Here is a 17,632-nt window from a genome sequence, read left to right as displayed (position 1 = left end):
ATTCATATATCCAAATCATCCCAAATACATGTTTTCCCACAAGTGAATCATCAAAAGTCATTAAAAATTTTTTTGAAACCACATCAACAAAACCGGTTTATTCTTTTATAATCTATTTAACTTTGTAGCAAAAGCTTATCAACTTCTCTCCAAGAACATTTTCATTCCAGTACTCATTAATTCTTATGTCCGCTCTAGAGTAACATCAAATTCAAATTTGCATAATTTGAAAGCAACTCTAACTTACCAAGGTATCAACAAAGCGTTCTTCAAATTTTTCTTGTAGTTTTAGCAGCCAATTTACAAAATGTGGTGACAGTTAAAATTTGTTAGAAAATATACAAAAATCCGTGTTCTTGGTTTGTATCATGAAGTTCAACAAATTCTTGGACCTGCCTGTGAAGGTCACAAATACTCTTTCCTCTCCTTGGAGCTTCAATTTTGGTTCACCCATATGCAGATTGATACTGGTAAGAAAATGTGTATCATACAGACATGGTTTGCTTTTGATTACTGAATATTTAGCAAGCATTTCTTTTGTTGCAAGATAATCTTAAACTGGTATTAAACGAACAGTGAACCATCGCTAAAGTTCCTTCATAATTCAACCAATGAGCATCAGTAAAGTAGACAAGATTATTAAATTGCCTTCTATCCCTCTGAATAGTCTTCACAAATTGGTGATGGTTTCTTGATTTGAAATTATATAAACTTAATTTTAACAACTATGACACTTTTCAGTCTGTTTCAGAAAAGTAAGTGCAACTATTTTCAATAAGCACCATAAGGTGAAACAATAAAGGAAATCCAGGTTCATTAAAATTCTAATAAACCCAGATTTTTGACCTAACATAGCTGGAACACTATCTGTAGTGGCAGAAACGATCTTTCTTCATATCTAGAAGAAATTCTTTGGCAGATATAAAAGATGCAAAAATATCTATGTCGTAAGTCTGATTTTAGGCTGAGAGTTCACATTTCTTTGTAAATTTGGAAGTCCTTTAAGAAAAAGCATACACAAAGTATTAACTGGTGTCTTTTATATCACACAACTCATCTAAGGCTAGTAAGTACTTTAAACTTTTACATTTTGAACTTTAAGAGTATTAGGGAGGTCTTATATAGGTAACTGCTGTTATAACTGAAAATATTTCATTTTTGTAAAATACTGTCTTCATTTTCTAACAAAATTTCCCTAATAGAAATATATTTTTTATACTGTATCTCTATTAATTTTTTTTTCCCCCTGTGGAAGAATACAAGCCCTTGTATAGCTGGCCAAATCCACAAGCTCATATCCTGTTATAGTTAAAAAAAAAAACATCTGTTGGACCTCTAATTCTTATTTCAGGTGATTAATTTCATCTTTTTTGACTGTTGACAGGAAACATTAAATTCAGTAAATATTTGAAGAAAATGTATCCTACTGTTGCTCACTTCAGTACCTTTTTTACACTGGTTTTTCCTTTTCCTCTGGTGCAACAAATTGCAATCGTCATTCATCATGAAATTCATCTTTAATTGTTCAGTTGTGGGACTAGCTCAGTTCTGAATAGGCACTGATTTTAAATTTAATAATTTGCCCATACTTTTTTTAAACCAGAAAATTAATTTATATTAAAATGAACAAAGGCATCCCAATTACTAATGATTTACACAGGCACAGTAAGTCATGCTGCTGGCAGAAAGTACTCAAACATATTATGGTTACTTTGGTTAGTAAAATATTGTTAGGATGGAATCATTTCTTTGACATCAACTGGAGATGTGTAACACAAGCAATACCTTGGTTTCACATCTTACACAATATATCAGATAAAGGGAAATTTGGTCCTAGCACAACAATACAGTTTCACCAAAACCGAAAAACATCTTAACAGTTCCAGTCCCACTAGGCATATTTCAAGAGCTCAAAAGACACATGTGGCTAGAGCCTAGGCTTAGAGGCAGAGGCTAATCCTCTGCAAGACAGGAAACTTAGAATTCTCGGATTCCTTCCATTTGTAATGGGTTGCTCTATTAAAGTATCTTGTAATGCCTATTAATTACTTAACTATTCAGTTAGGGACATACTGGATCTCCTTTGCAGACTAAACTCTGAATGAAAAATAAAGCAAAATTTATAACAAAGTTCTTTGCCTAAATGTTTTTGTGAGGTCAGTAAAGGAGAAAGGAGGGCCTTGGCAGCAAACACCATAAGGGATGGTAAGTCAGGGTTTGCCTAATGAAAGTAATGAGTGACTGAACAAAACTCACTTACCTGTCTTTTCACCCACAAGTGATGAGGGACAAATCAAGATTCTTACTGATTCTATTTCCTGAACATCTCAAATTCTCCTTCCTTTTTTCTCTTACTTCCTGGCATGCCATCCTCAGCTTATCCTGTCAACTGGACCATGCCAGAAGCCAGTTAACTAGTTTTCCCGTTCTAATCCACCCTCCAGAGCACTGCTCTAGCAACCTTTCTTAAAACATAAACCTGGTAATGTTGCTCCTATTTAAAACCCTTATATGGCTCTTTATCACCACCTGCAGGATTAAGTTCAAACTTTAGCATGTCGCTCAAGGTTCCAAAGGCATCCACTGTTTGTCCAGACACTCCACTAGTGTGCTTCCCACTGAAGACCCCCTCCTGTCTGAAATTCGTAATACGCAGGATTTCACAAAGGGTTTTACTATATTCGTCTGGGATGAATAATTTGCTATTATTCATCCGGGAAACAAGTTCTTAGTCCTTCAAAACTAGCTCTAAGGTCACCTCTGGAAAATTGTAAAGGCTCATGCAGAGATTTGCTCCCTCCATACCTGGTATACATTTCCAATCTTAGCACAGTGTCTGACAAGAAGAAATTGCAAATAAGTATGGATCAGTATGGTGACCAAGAAAAGTACATTAAGAACAACTCTGATCACCAAAATGGAAACTACACACAGCACCCACACCATCGGGGCTGTTCAAAGTTACCACTAGCAAGCATCATGTCAGGGAGGAGAGGAAAAAGGTTCTGGTAACTCACAAAGCTCCCAATGTTGAGCACATGCCCTCACACCTACGTCACTGCCCTGAGAACCAGCCACCGGCACCAGGGTGAATATTAAATGGGAAGCAAACCCTGCATCCTGCAGACTTCTACCTGGTTTTGGTCACACCATCATTCCTCCTCAGTGTCCTTAACAGACCAGGTTTTCAAGAATTACATAAAGTTGGGGAACAGTACAAGTTAGTAGGTGTGCCGCGCAGGGGAGATACTGAACTCACTGGGCTGTAGGGCTGGTGGATGAGGCATTAACTAAGACACCGTTGTGCTGACGGGCTCCTTGGGGCCCGCAGCTTACTCACTGTGCTAGAAAGGTTGACAATATCTGGCAGTAAGAACTCTTGAGCCTGCCCGCCTCTGGGCACACTGGTGTAGTAAGCAAAATTTCTTAGGACAGGCCCAAAATAATTTAACAGCTTTTTAATGTATTAGAGTGATTCGAAGTTTGCCAACTTTAAAAACTGCCATCTCCTTATTTATTTGATTAAAAATGTTAATGTAGCTAAAGAAACCACAGAAACTGGTTCACAGGCCACCACGTCATCCAGCAGTTTTCCCAATTCCTATAGACTGGTTGGTTAGAGTCATTTGGGGAGCACTCAGAACATTTTATGTTTCACTATTTGGAGGAAATTAACTTAGATTATTTCTCAAACTCTTGTAAAATTCTAGTAAACACTATCTTCTGTAAGAGTGTTCTAATACATAATCTGTTTATTAAAATTGTCTTTATAGTACTTATGAAACTTAAAAATCAATTTAAATTTGAACACCTAAATAATACTCCAAAATGGGAATTCTCAGTATATATAACATTACGTAGAACACAAAAGCATTATTCTGAATATATTTCACTTTTGTGTTCCCTTAGGTACCTGGTTCCTCTCAAGAACATAAACTAGAATTTATAAAATAACAAGGGCATAATACTTCATTTATTTTATACACTTACTTTTTGACAATTATAAAGAGGAACAAGACTTCTGTTACAGAGGTAAAATTAATATATTAAGGATTAGGTAGAAAATGCCTACTTTAAAAAGTGGACATCTTGGGACTCCTGGGTGGCTCAGTCAGTTAAGCGTCTGCCTTCAGCTCAGGTCATGATCCCAGAGTCCTGGGATTGAGTCCCACGTCGGGCTCCCTGCTCAGGGAGGAGCCTGCTTCTCCCTCTGCCTGCTGCTCCCCCTGCTTGTGTGCTCTCTGACAAATAAATAAAATCTTTAAAAATAAAAAAATTTTTTAAAAAGTGGACATCTTGGCAAACATTCATTGTCATCTGATTTTAAATGATTTTTTTCTAGCATCTACATTAAAAATTCACATTTGTCATAGAAAGCAGTTTCTAAAATACAAATACTTTTTCTGAAGACTTGGGAAGTCACATTTTTAAAGTTTATATATACAATAAAATATACATGTGAAAAGTAAAACATCTAATCAATTAGTATAACCCCACCAACACAATGTTTGTCACCATATTTAAAAGCATTTATTTAAAATATGTCAAACTCCTTCCAAAAGACGGAAGACATGAGCCCATTTCTTGTATTAATGAGGTATATGGTAACAGTGACAAAATTCTTAATGCATATGGACCATCAGTTGCCTAAATATAAAAATGAACTTTGGCAAAGGTATAAGTGTTATACAGAACAACACAGCCAATGCACCATCTCCCCATATCATGGCCCTCGTCCCCCATTCACCCTTCCCGCTTTCAAAAGGTGAGTTATAACCCTGCCCCAGATGACTCAGAATTTTAATTATGTGGTCTGCTAACATTTATTTTTCTCAAACCTCAGTACTACAGCTATAACAAATAACACTTTTAAAATATTTGAAACAGATATTGAATTTATTGGTTGGCTATGAGTAGGAAAATACATCAGTAAAGAAAAGAGACCCTGTATATAAATATAATACTAGCTAGTTACAATTTGACCAAGAAGGTTCCACTGAAAAGAACAGTAAAAGCCCTTGTTACCACCAGTCCATAGGTACATATTCGGTTTCCCATCACCCTTATCAAAGAGCTGCCTAGGCAAATGCGACATTCTTTGAGCTTAGTGCAGATAATGTGCTGGGTTTTGTTACATGAATGGTAAACAAAAACTAGTCCAGTGCATTACACAATATAATGTACTGTGAATAAAGACTAGATACTCTATTTTAGACACTACTTCAACATACCGGTTATTAAGTTTTATGTAACCAAAAAGAAGAGCAAAGTGAACATCTTAAAATACTGTTTACGAGTAGGGGAGAAACACTTGCTAAAGGTGTTCTTTGAATTATCTGCAGTATTTGTACTGAAAATTCTGATTGGTTCATCAAAAGAACAAACTGCTGTAACTATTCTGCCTAGGTTGGCTTTTGTCTTATATATGACATGACCCCAAAACCTTAAGTCACTATGGAAACTAATTCCATGAATTTAAATAGTAAAAAAAAAAAAAAAAAAGGAATAATACAATTGGAATTTATTATTGAAAACCTGAATCTTAGAAGAGCTCTGAACTGTTAATTTCAACATTTAGAAGTGCATCCCACCCAATTTAATAATGTCCTTAGGTTTCAAAGTGCTAACTCTCCTGGCTGTCACCAAATCAAGAATAAAAACACATTTCTTGGAGATGTTCCCTGACTGTCTTCTAGGACTAATAAAGTTGCAATCAACAATTTATTTCTACAACTTTAGTTTAAATTATGCCATAAATTAATTTTGACGAATATTTAAATTCTCAATGCATAAATAATTACCAATAACACGGTAAAATGTACTTCAAGAGATTTACAACAAGGAATTGTGTGCCTCCAAATTTCTGATCAGTAAAAACAGAAAACATACCCCAAATTTTCTGTAAAACATTCATAAAATGGATTTATCCAGCAAAAACACTGAAATTACATTATGGCAACACCACATTAAATAGATCTGTTACAGAATTTGAAAAAAAAATCTATACTGAGAAAACATACTAGTTTTTATTGCATTTTAAAGAGTATGGATTATTGGAAATTATCCAGGACACAGAAGATATTTAGAACACAAAACCTTGCTTAACAAAAGTATCAATCTATTTTGGTGTGACTCTTTATTCCCTACAGACCCAAAATATTTCTTCCTCTTTTGAAGGTTACAGTTGTTAAGACTACACTCTTGGTTCAATATATCACTATCTAAATAAGATGGAGAGGCTGTTCAAACTGACCCACAGAATGCAGTGTGCCCAGAAGAGGCAAGAACAAATAGTCTCAAGACATTAACAGGCCCTTATATCTTACTATGCTGCCCCCAAATTCAAATATATTGCAGACAATAACAAATACAGATGAAAACATTTTTGTGTAAAGCTCAAACCTTTAGCATCTAACAAGTGCACTCTAGTTCCAGCATCTATGAAAAGAATACATCCTCCATTAACAAATACAAACGGGTAAGTGCTTCTCCCCTCCCTCTCCATAAAGCTCTCTGGACCTGTTATCACATAATACAGATCCCATAGGAAAAGCGGTCTCCTTGCCTCATCAGTCCAATCAGCTCCAGCTCACCTTCGCTGGAAATTGTCAGGATGCACATTACCAACACAGTGTTTAGGAAAAATGAGTAAACACACCTTTTATTCACACCTTACAATAAAAATAAAATAAAATAAAATAAAATATAAAAAAAAATAAAATAATAAAATAAAATAAAATAAAAACAAAAACCCCATAAAGAGTTCTGCATTGGTTCTACATCAATAAAACCAGCTTTCCAATGTACTGATTATAAACTGGACGTGTTTGGTGTCAGCACAACTTAAACAAAAAAGCAAAAAATAAAAAGCCATCACAACAAAATCTTAAAAAAACCTCAAAGGAAAAACCAGGTCCCAGACAAAGATTCAAGATCAAAACCTTTTGGAAAATTCTTTAAAAAGAAAAAAAATCATTTATTTAAACAGTAGGTAATTTTATTTTCTCTTAAAAACAGAATAAGCACATTTAAGTGCTGAGTATTTTTCATAAAATTTTAAGTCATTATTCAAAATGACTCATTTTCTGTATAAAAATTATTAATAACATTTCAACATTTTTCTTACTGCTCACATGTCCTTTTGCTCCCCTGCCTGCAGTTGAAACAAAAGCAGTTATACCAAGTTCCCTCTGAATTCATTTGATTTTTGAGAGAAGAATGAATGAGAACAGAATACATACAAGTTAACTTTGCAAAGTTAAAAGCTAGCTTTAATCTCTCATCTACTACTGATGCTACGCGCAAAATACAGGGTGCAACAGAATTTTTACCTTGGTTGACCTATTAAAATGACTTAGTCACTTTATAAATGATCTGAAGAATTGTCTTAGGGACCTGTTTTGAAAATACATCTCATTTACACTGCTTCATAAATGGAAAATTATTTTTTTTAAAAAAAGGGAATGATTTTTTAAAAAACACGGAGACGAAGGAATACGTGGAAAACAAAGAATTCACATGATAGTAGTATTCCGGGTGACGGACGGCATTGTGCAAGGACACCAAGAAGCAATGCTTGGGTCTGGTGAGCAAAGACCCAGGGACCCACCTATGAACATGTTCCAAAATGTGATATTCAATGCTTCACAATGGAAAAAAAAGCCACAGCTTATACAAAAGCGTTTTCATAAAATTCTCACAAATGTTAAACAGTATTTAAAAAATATAAAAGAGGCTGCACAGATTCTCTCTGCATGCACAGGCAGTGCTTGGTGAGAACAAATTTAGGCAGGCACAGTGGAGATAGGACAGGAAGTGTCTCAAAAAGGAGTTAAGAAGCTGCATCCAAGCAGCTGTAATTTTTTAACTTAAAAAAGTTAAAGATTTAAAAATATCAGAATGTACATATATCAACCATTACATTCAGTCCATAAATGCCTACAGATCATTCACTGCTCAGCTTATCTGTCCTGGTAGATAGCTTTTGTAAAAACCCAGGAATTCATGGATAAGTTGCCTCTGGTCTGAGAAAATGTCCAAAGCTTTAAGCAGATTTAGATTTAAAGAGCAATGTTCTCAGTTTAAAAATAAAGTAGTACAAAAGGGCCAACAAAACCCTAACAGTGCAAATCATCAGCAGAGAAAGTCTGTTGCAACTTCTTTTACAAGCTGGCCTTTATAACACATGAAACAGTAAAAAAAACTTAGCCTTAGTTTACAATACAATCATTTCCAAATCTGATTTTTTTTAGTACAAAATTTCATAAATCAGGTCTTCTGTGGATCATATACAATCATAAAGGCTAAATTCAAAGTCTCTATTTTACAAACAAGTCTGAAAAGGGAGGGAGTAAAGTATGGAAGAATGGTCTCTGGATGTTATTACTGGCCTCAAAAAAGTAGTGCTACAGATTTCTGTGCAAAGAGAATATGCTGTTCAAACATTTTCCTATTTCAAGGCATGAAAATATTATATTGGATAGAAGAAACAGGAAAATTACTTGTAACAAATTAAAGAGAGGTGTAAACACACCAATCCCTGTCTAACAGTATATAAAGCATATTGGGCTCAGAATTTGTTGCTAGCACCTGGCTTTCATACTATATCCTTATCAAATAATCAAGATTGAAAATTCAAATCATCAAGAAAAAGGAAAAAAAAGAAAAAACAAAACAAAACAAAAAAACAAACCCTGGTGGCCATACCTCACTCCCCTATAATCAGATTTTATGAGTTTACAAGTGAAACTGAGGTCGTCCTCTGAAGGTACTTGACTACCTCCTGCCAGGAAGGTGAATGCCGTTAACTTGGGGCAGGAAAGGCAGTAAGAGCTCCAGTTGTGCAAAAAGTGAGAAGTGGTCGGAGGGGATGAGCGGGTGTGGGCAGCCACTGATATTATTCTCAACTAGCCAATGGTGGTCCAGAGGTCCCAGGATGCCTAAAGTGTTCAGCTGAGGTTTCGAATAGAAGATGTAGTCAATGATACCCTGAAAAACAGAAGGAAAAAAAGATGAGGCCTCACATAAGCTAACACTGAAACACTGAGAGCTTTCAAGACGTACCCTCACAGTCATGTTTGGTAAATGTGGGAAGAGGCAGTACTACATAAACCAAATGGTCCCCCACATGTCAAATCTAGCAGAATGAAAACAGTTTAGGGATGATAATCATTCATTCTTCCTCATTTCTGGACCTTTTCACAATCTTTAATGAGACCTACAAGATCCTTCATGGTATGGCCTCAGCTTCTCTTTCCTAACTTGATTTTTTATTATTTTCCCACGCTGACTACTCTATTACCACACTGGTCCTTTTTTTTGAGGAGGGGTGGTGTTGGGAGGGGAGAAGGAAATTCCCTGTAGGTGCCAAGCTCCTTCCTGCCCCAGGGCCTCCACACACGCTCTCCCCTCTGCCTGGAGCACTTTCTTCTACGTGTCATTTGGCTAATTTCTTCTCAGTCTTCACGTCAAGTTCATTCACCTTCCCAAGTCCTTCCTGAATCTTGCCCCCACCCACTTACTACCTGCTACCACCTCCAAGTCTCTTCTCTTGTTTATGCGCACCCCTGAGGTGTAACTACACACTCATTTGCGTGGGAGAGACCGGTCTCTCCCACAGGACTGCGAGCTCCACGAGGGCCGGGACATCTCTGCCCTGCACACCGCCAGCAGCACCCAGGCCCAGCACTGGGCACCCAGGTAAACACCTCTCAGTTTGCCCCTCTCCTCCCTGTAACTTCAGCCTCTCCTCCACATGCTTTCAGCCAAAAATACTTAAGCACATTCAAGTGTCTTCCTCTTATCTCTGTATCAGCAACAGGAACAGAAAGAAAGAAGAATCCCTAATCTCTCCTACCTTTTCGTTATCACCCTCACCTCCTCTTCAATCAATCTGCTTCAAGTAAGAATCTCAACGTTGGTTTTTACTACCTCCTTGCCCAGCAATATTCTTTAACTCTCCACATTCTAGTCTCGGTGCCTAGCTCACCAGTGAAGCATCTCTCACCAACAGTTTTTGGAAGCTGAAAGCATGCTTCTTTTCCCCAGAAAGGCCTTCCTGCCTTGGCAGTTGGGCTCCTACACTGTCCTGGTTTACCTCCTCTCTCTGGCCACTCTTCTGTCACTTACACGTTCCTTTTCCCCAGAGTCTGCTCCAGCCTCTCTTCATCTCCACACACTCATCTGTTCCCAGAGTTAAATCATTATCTACAGCACTGCGGCCCCTCCAAACTCAAATTTAAAAAATTTCAAGTTTTTCAAGTTTCTCAAAGAAGACTAACAAACAGCCCTCCCGTCCAAAATTAAGATCCAGTTATTACTAGTATTTAACACTCTAACACACAATCTAACCTGAATGATTCTTTTTCCAGGAGGTTAGAAACTAAGATTCAAGAGCAGAAATGCAAAAGATAGTTAAAAAGAACAGATGAATGCAAGTCCTAAACAACCACTGATATTAAAAATGAGAAGCTCCATATTGTAAGCCACTAACTGTGTCTGAATGAATATAAAATAGAACATATATTTTCAAATGGCTAATATAAACCACATTTTGGCTCAAGGAGTACAGTTTCAGTTAAAATATGAGATGAAACATGTCACTCCAACGGACACCAAATTAAATACTATGGTACCTTCTGAACAGCTGTTAGCAATGAGCATATGAGAAACATAATTGCCCCAAAACAGTGACAGTAAAACTCAGGATTTACTATCATTATTTCATCTGATTTCTTACCCTGGAAACGACTCTAAGAGGTAACTATCAAGTAGGAACGGGACACAAATCACAGAAGAGTAATAAGAGAATACTGCTGTCAACTAATTCAAGATGGCTTACTTCCGGTCTCAACACACATCCACATTTCAAAGATATAATAAAATTACAAGACTCTCCCAAAAAATGGGAGGTTTACAAAGTTTCTCAATCTCAAAAGTCACCTTGAAATCAAATGTCCATCAACAGAAGAATGGATAAAGAAGATGTGGTATAGGTGGGTGTAATATATATATACATATATATGTACATATACACACACAATGGAATATTATGCAGCCATTAAAAAAAAAAAAAAAAAAAAAAAAAAACACGAAATCTTGTCATTTGCAACGACCTGCATGGAACTAGAGGGTATTATACTAAGCGAAATAAGTCGATCAGAGAAAGACAAGTATCATATGATCTCACTGATATGAGGAATTCTTAATCTCAGAAAACAAACTGAGGGCTGCTGGAGTGGTGGGGGGCGGAAGGGATGGGGTGGCTGGGTGATGGACATTGAGGAAGGTATGTGCTATGGTGAGCGCTGTGAATTGTGTAAGACTGATGAATCACAGATCTGTACCTCTGAAACAAATAATACATTATATGTTAAAAAAAAAAAAGAAGAAGACAGTAGGAAGGGAAAAATGAAGGGGCGGGGGAATCGGAGGGGGAGAGGAACCATGAGAGACTATGGACTCTGAGAAACAAACTGAGGGTTCTAGAGGGGAGGGGGTGGGGGGTTGGGTTAGCCCGGTGATGGATATTAAGGAGGGCATGTACTGCATGGAGCGCTGGGTGTTATACGCAAACAGTGAAGCATGGAACATGTTACACATCAAAAACTAATGATGTATTGTATGGTGACTAACATAACATAATAAAATAAAATTACAAAAAAAAAAAGTCACCTTGAAATCGAACGTGTAATTTGTGTAAGGCATCAGGCCACTCTCATAGGCACTCTTTAACTTGAAACCATGCGTGATTCTTCCATTGGTTGTCCCGTTCTTCCCATTACAGCTGAAGTTTGTAAGACTTTCATTATATCTCAGTTCCTTAAAGTCTTTATGATTTGTTTCTACTCCACCAGTGCTTAAATACTCTACAACACCTATAATGAAGATACAGGTACTTTGTTCATTGTCCAGTATAATATGCAGTGTACAAAACTGAAAAAATGTAATAGTAACTACTTTAAAACAGACAGTTCCCCTTTCTAAAATGTTTGTTATTGTTTTATTTTTTTTTTTACATTTCCCAGAACTTATCTAAGTCCATTTTTACATGGTTTTGATCCTCGTATACTGAATATTTTATATTTTGCTGTGCTGGTGTTTCATATTTGTTAAACTAGTTCCTTATTTCTTAAAAAAATTCAGCTTGTTTTTACTTTTTTAAAGAGTTTATTTATTTAATTTATTAGAGAGAGAGAGCACGAGCAGAGAGAGGGAGAAGCTGACTCTCCACTGAGCAGGGAGCCCAAAGCGAGGCTGGATCCCAGGACCCTGAGTTTATGACTTGAGCGGAAGGCAGATGCTTAACCGACTGAGCCACCCCAGGCATCCCTTGTTTTTACTTTTTAAAAAGAGTTAACTCCATAATCAACATCTTAGTATCTAGGTTTCTGCCTATGTTGACTTATTTACTTGGTATAAAATGCCAAGATTAGGATTAAATGTGCCACTATACATACTGTCAACCATGGAAGAGAATGCCACCAGCTAGACGGGCTCCGCAAATAGTTATTTTACTTTGCATTTAATGAGTAAAGTTGGACATTTTCCCATGTGTTTGCTATTAAAATACTGTATTTTTTTAACACTGAAATGAGGCTTAATATGTATTATTTGACTAGTCTCTCTTTGCCCCTTAGATACTCTGTAGTTAAACAGAAGGCAGGACACATGTAGAGAAACTGCCAGAGAACAATCCCCCACTGCTTCAGCAGCAGTGATCCCAGAGAGCTCTAAGAGATGGGCCGAAGAATTATGGATCTCAGATACCTTCACCTGCCCTGAAAACAAATTTTAACAGTTTTTATTTTCTTCCTGGCTCTCATCCATCATGACGGCAATGAACTGCAAGTGAACTGAACCACTCCAAATGTGTTTATACTTACATGCTTCAGGCACATGTGCAAGGGCAAGGAAAAGTACTTTGTGCGAATGACAGAGTACAAACGAAGAGTTGAAATACAAAAAGGAATACTTAGTCTGACATTACAAGAACTATGGTTTTGTTCACTGTACTATCCAATGGAAAAGTATTCAAGAATAAGCCTTTCTGTATTCTTCTACATTGTAATAAAAATCAAGATCCCTGTTCTATTTTGTTCAAAGCACTAGCCTGATCTGTGTAAATAAGGGATCTCAATTTCCACCCAAGGTGTACTGGTATCAAGCCCACCAATATTAAGATCCTATAAATAGCCATTTACACTGCATCCTATTACTCCATGCTGGAATCCCAGAGAAGCTATCTTAATAACCTTCTCAGAGTTTAGATTATATGTGACTTGGGGATAATGAAATATAATCATATGTTCTTTAACAAGTTATTTCAAGTTATCAACTACATGTTTATCGAAGATGATTAATGTCCTTCCTCCTTAGGTGTTCATAGCATCATCTCATTTTCAAAATAGTCTCCCTAACTACACACACAAAAAATGCTAAATCTGATTCACAGTTGCTGCTATAAGCTGAATTTTCATTTTGACCAAATTTGGAATTACCAAAAACAATATATTACAAAAACAATTCAGTCAAAAAAAAAAAAAAAAAGCATTCTACATAAAATATCTTTTCTTACCAGAATCCGGCAAAGAATTAAGATCTGCACATAACACTAGTGGAATAGCTCCAAATTCTCCCACTACACTGGACTGGAGGTTTCGTGAGGCTTTATCAATAATGTTCTTCACTTCTGAGAGGAACATCATAGTTTGAACCAATTTCACATCAGAGTATTCAGGGTCCCAATGCATATGAGCATTAGCCACAAGAATAAGTTGTTTTTCTGTTCCAAGATGTGGCTTTCCAGCTATATTAGATAAAAAGAAAACAAAGAGACAGACAAAACCCGCCCATCAGCCCATATATTCTTACAGGATCTGAAAGCAAGTAATATATCTCAGAGTCTCAGGAACAAAAAAGGACCCTAAAATTTACCTAACAACCGCCCACCTGATGACTAAATCTACGGTAGCACAAACCTGAAAAACAGTCCTCTATGCTCTGGTTGAATGGTTTGAGGTAGGGCATTCAGTACTTGAACACACACAGCCCATTCTATTTGGGACAGCTTTATTTTTAAACAGTTGTCTCCTTAAAACTTCTGGCTTCATTCAGATGTCCTAAATTGAGTCTCACAAAATTAAATCTACATCCTTTTTCTTAGATATATTTAATACAGGCACTAAGTTCCATCTTTATTTTCTCTCCTTCAGGTTAAACATCTCTAGTCCCAACTGTTCCTCAAGGGACACAAGTTTCAGTTCTCGGCATGATGGTCACTCCAAATGTACTTTTAATTTGAAATAAGTGGTCCATTTATCCAAAACTCAAAACATTTAAAATAATGATTACAAGTAGGGCAGGAAGAGAAGTTAGCTTACTTATCCTTGCTGCCATGAAATTATAGAAGGGTATGGAGTTCTTCTCTCTGAGCAGTTATTTTAGCTAATATTTATTTCAACATTTCTCTTACGTAAAATATTATTGGGAGCAAAAAAACCCATTTTTTTCTTTGGCTTTATGCCTTTCAAAGTTTGAAATACTTTTCTGGGCACTGCGTTCTCATCTTAAGCTTTGTGGTAGAGAAAAAGGGATATGGTATTTTAGAAATGACTTAAATTCTCACTGAGTTTCTTCAGGTGTTAGATAAGACTATTAATACATAACAAATTTTCTGCTTTCTATTAAATTTTGGAGGTCAATTTTACAGGAAGTGAAAAGGTCACTCACATGACATTTCAATCAATTCCTTTCGAAGTTCTAGCAGTACTGCAACTCCAATGTTATCTTTTGTCATGACTCTGTTCAGCATAGCTTCAGACCCTTCTGAATTTGCCATTGCTAGCTGATTAAATTCAACAGTGTGTTTCTGAACCAAAGTAAATCTAAAACACAAACAAAAACACACACACAAACATAGAATTGGGAATACCAAGGTATTAGCTTTGTGGGAAATGCAGTTTTCCCAAACTTTCTTAACAAATATGATGGCATGTAAATCACATTATGGAAAATCCTCCAACTTCACACCAAGCTTCCCACATCCGTTTCAAGTTGTTCTCAGTCTGTTACTGATAAAAACAACATCTTGAAATACTTTTACAACTTAAGACAATGTAGTCATCTTCTGTTTTAAGTTTCATGTTGGAATATTCCATCTTGTAATTTTTAAATAATTCTTTTCCAAACTATAGGTTTAAGAATCCCTCTACCATCCTAGAGGGAATGATAATTCAGAGGTGTTTCAATTACCAATTGGAGTTAAACCCTAGTGAACACCTGAAGAAACAGCAGCACTTTCAACAAGTCTCCCAAACAAGATCACTTCTGATGCTTCAGAACCAAACCCTTCAACACTAAGAATACAACACTTCAGTCTCCGATTTGCCAACTAATTTCCACACCCCTGACTCCCTGCAAATACTGAGAAAATTTTCTTTTTTAAACATAAGATGACTTACTTTTCTGTCTTGAAGAATACTGCACAGCCATCGACATGTTTTCTCTCTTGTTCTGACATTGTCCGAGCTCTAGATTTAGGACTAAAGAATCCATTATAGCCACGTTCTTTCAGTTCTACCAGAAAAAAACTGTAATACTGTTCTGTTTCAACCTCCTGAAAAATTGCAAATGGCAAAGTTATTCATAAGACAAAAATCAGTCCCATGCATTAACTTTACATGTACAGTTTGAGGGGCTGAAATAATTTCAAAGGACTAATCTGCAGAATAAAGAACTAACATCTTTCAACGTACATACACCTCGGTGTGTGTGTATTTTCTTATATTTTAGAACTGATGGGGAATAAGAATCAGAGAGAGAGGAGGAACTTCGCAGATTCTAATTGAAGACCACAGGTAGAAAGTGACTTGCCCAAGGTCGTGTAAATTATTATGACAGTAGGACTGAGACCCCAAAGTTACTGTGTATCAGGTTCAATGCGCTTTCCACTATGCCCTAATTATTCTATTACTGCTGATGGTAAAGTAAAACTATACCTTGACAATGCCATAATTTCAGTAACACCGCCACCCCATTAAAAAATAGTGCCAGGGCATCTGGGAGAGAAAGATGAATATTTAACTGTCATAGCAAATGCCTAAAACCCAAATTAACCCATTTGCTTCATTTGGCAGCACAGTGCTGCAAAACAAAGCAGGTAGTGAATGCTCCCAGGATTTGCTAAAAACAGAGCCAATATTTTAAGAATTGCTGAGCTGGAACTTCAAATGTGTTAGGGTAATGTGTTCCCAGTCTGTCCCTTGCTTATCAACACTGGGGCATTTGTGCAATTTACACAAACACTCTTCTCATGACTTACCTGAAGACTTATGATATCAGCATTGCAGCTCAAAATTTCTTGAATAATGGCCTTTTTCCTGTAGTCCCAATTTAGTGCCCAAGATGGACAGTAGCCGTATAACTGCCGGGTCGCATATTTATCACAAAGAACATTATAGCACATGACAGAAAACAAGGCTGTAGGAAAGATAACTTTACTTATTCACACACGTGGCAGAAAAATAAAAATAATTAATTTCAATAATTTTTACTTAAATGCTAAGTTTGACTTTATTTCACTCAATATATATTCACTGAAAAGCTACTATATGCCAGACATAATGGATAAAAGTAAAGTTGAATAAGGAAGGAAAGACAGCTGAACAAATAATGATACGATGTGTTATCTGCTATAGAGATACCCACAGAAGGTTTGAAGCTAAAAGACTAAGATCTCAAGCCTCTCTGTCCCTAAGACCAGGGCTCATCACATCTGTACTCCCTCCACCACTCTGCTAACTGCTAATCCATAATGTGGAAAACTTGACAGTTTTCCTAATAGGCATGGCTAACTTTCTTCTATAGAGCAACTATTATTAATCCATGTGAAAGGAAAGAGGTATCATAGACCAAATCCTGTTACACACATCATGTAATTCCCAAACTATTTTCATACAAGTTAAGTTAAAAAGAAATCAGAGGGGGGTCCTGGGATCAAGCCCCGCATAGGGCTCCCTGCTCCGTGGGAAGACTGCTTCTCCCTCTCCCACTCCCCTTGCTTGTGTTCCCTCTCTCGCTGTGTCTCTCTCTGTCAAATAAATAAATAAAATCTTTAAAAAAAAAAAAAAAAAGAAGTCAGAGGCCATTAGTTCAATTTCTCTCTCAAGTAAGTGTTTTGGCTGTCTTACAATTCTGTAGTATCAAATTCATTTGGAACACACTATGGTTTGGAAACTTCCAATATAAAGATTTTGGTGTCTTTATTATAATAAATGAGTTTGGTCAATACTTTACAGCGGAGCTTCTTCTCAACAGTGGCACTACTGACATTATGGGTGGGTAAATTCTTTGCTGGGGGCTGGGGGGAGGCGCTGTGCTGTGCAATGTAGCATGCTTAGCAGCATCTCTGATTTCTAACCATGGGCTGTCAAGAGCACTTCCCCCGGTTTTGACAATCAGAAAAATGTCTCCGGACATTGCTAAATGTCCCTTGGGGGATGAAAATGCCTCTGGTTGAGAAGCACTGCTCTACAGCATACCTATGGCATAGTAGGAAGACCAGTTAAGCAACAATTAAGTCTTTATTATTCTCTCTCAAACCAAATCAATCTTAAGCATTCAACTATAACAC

The 17,632-nt window shown here is 36.7% G+C and overlaps 1 protein-coding gene across 2 annotated transcripts in view; it reads right to left on the bottom strand.

Moving 5' to 3' along the window:
• Nucleotides 1–4,883: 4,883 nt before the first annotated feature.
• Nucleotides 4,884–17,632, bottom strand: part of CNOT6 (CCR4-NOT transcription complex subunit 6) — a 69,929-nt gene continuing 57,180 nt past the window's right edge. Inside the window, exons 7-12 of one of the 2 annotated variants that reach the window (XM_035727777.1) lie at nucleotides 16,322–16,479; nucleotides 15,462–15,616; nucleotides 14,731–14,885; nucleotides 13,577–13,807; nucleotides 11,674–11,876; nucleotides 4,884–8,988 (exon numbers count right to left, since the gene is read on the bottom strand). In XM_035727777.1, the coding sequence (XP_035583670.1) occupies nucleotides 8,776–8,988; nucleotides 11,674–11,876; nucleotides 13,577–13,807; nucleotides 14,731–14,885; nucleotides 15,462–15,616; nucleotides 16,322–16,479 (1,115 nt within the window). In that variant the 3' untranslated portion in view covers nucleotides 4,884–8,775. The remainder of the gene's footprint in view (nucleotides 8,989–11,673; nucleotides 11,877–13,576; nucleotides 13,808–14,730; nucleotides 14,886–15,461; nucleotides 15,617–16,321; nucleotides 16,480–17,632) is intronic. The other variant, XM_035727778.1, reaches the window with a different exon arrangement.

The sequence above is a fragment of the Zalophus californianus genome, chromosome 5 (genome assembly GCF_009762305.2).
Source record: "Zalophus californianus isolate mZalCal1 chromosome 5, mZalCal1.pri.v2, whole genome shotgun sequence".
Taxonomy (NCBI): Eukaryota; Metazoa; Chordata; class Mammalia; order Carnivora; family Otariidae; genus Zalophus; species Zalophus californianus.
The sequence above is the reverse complement of the archived record's forward strand: the minus strand, read 5'-3'. Positions and strand labels throughout refer to the sequence as shown.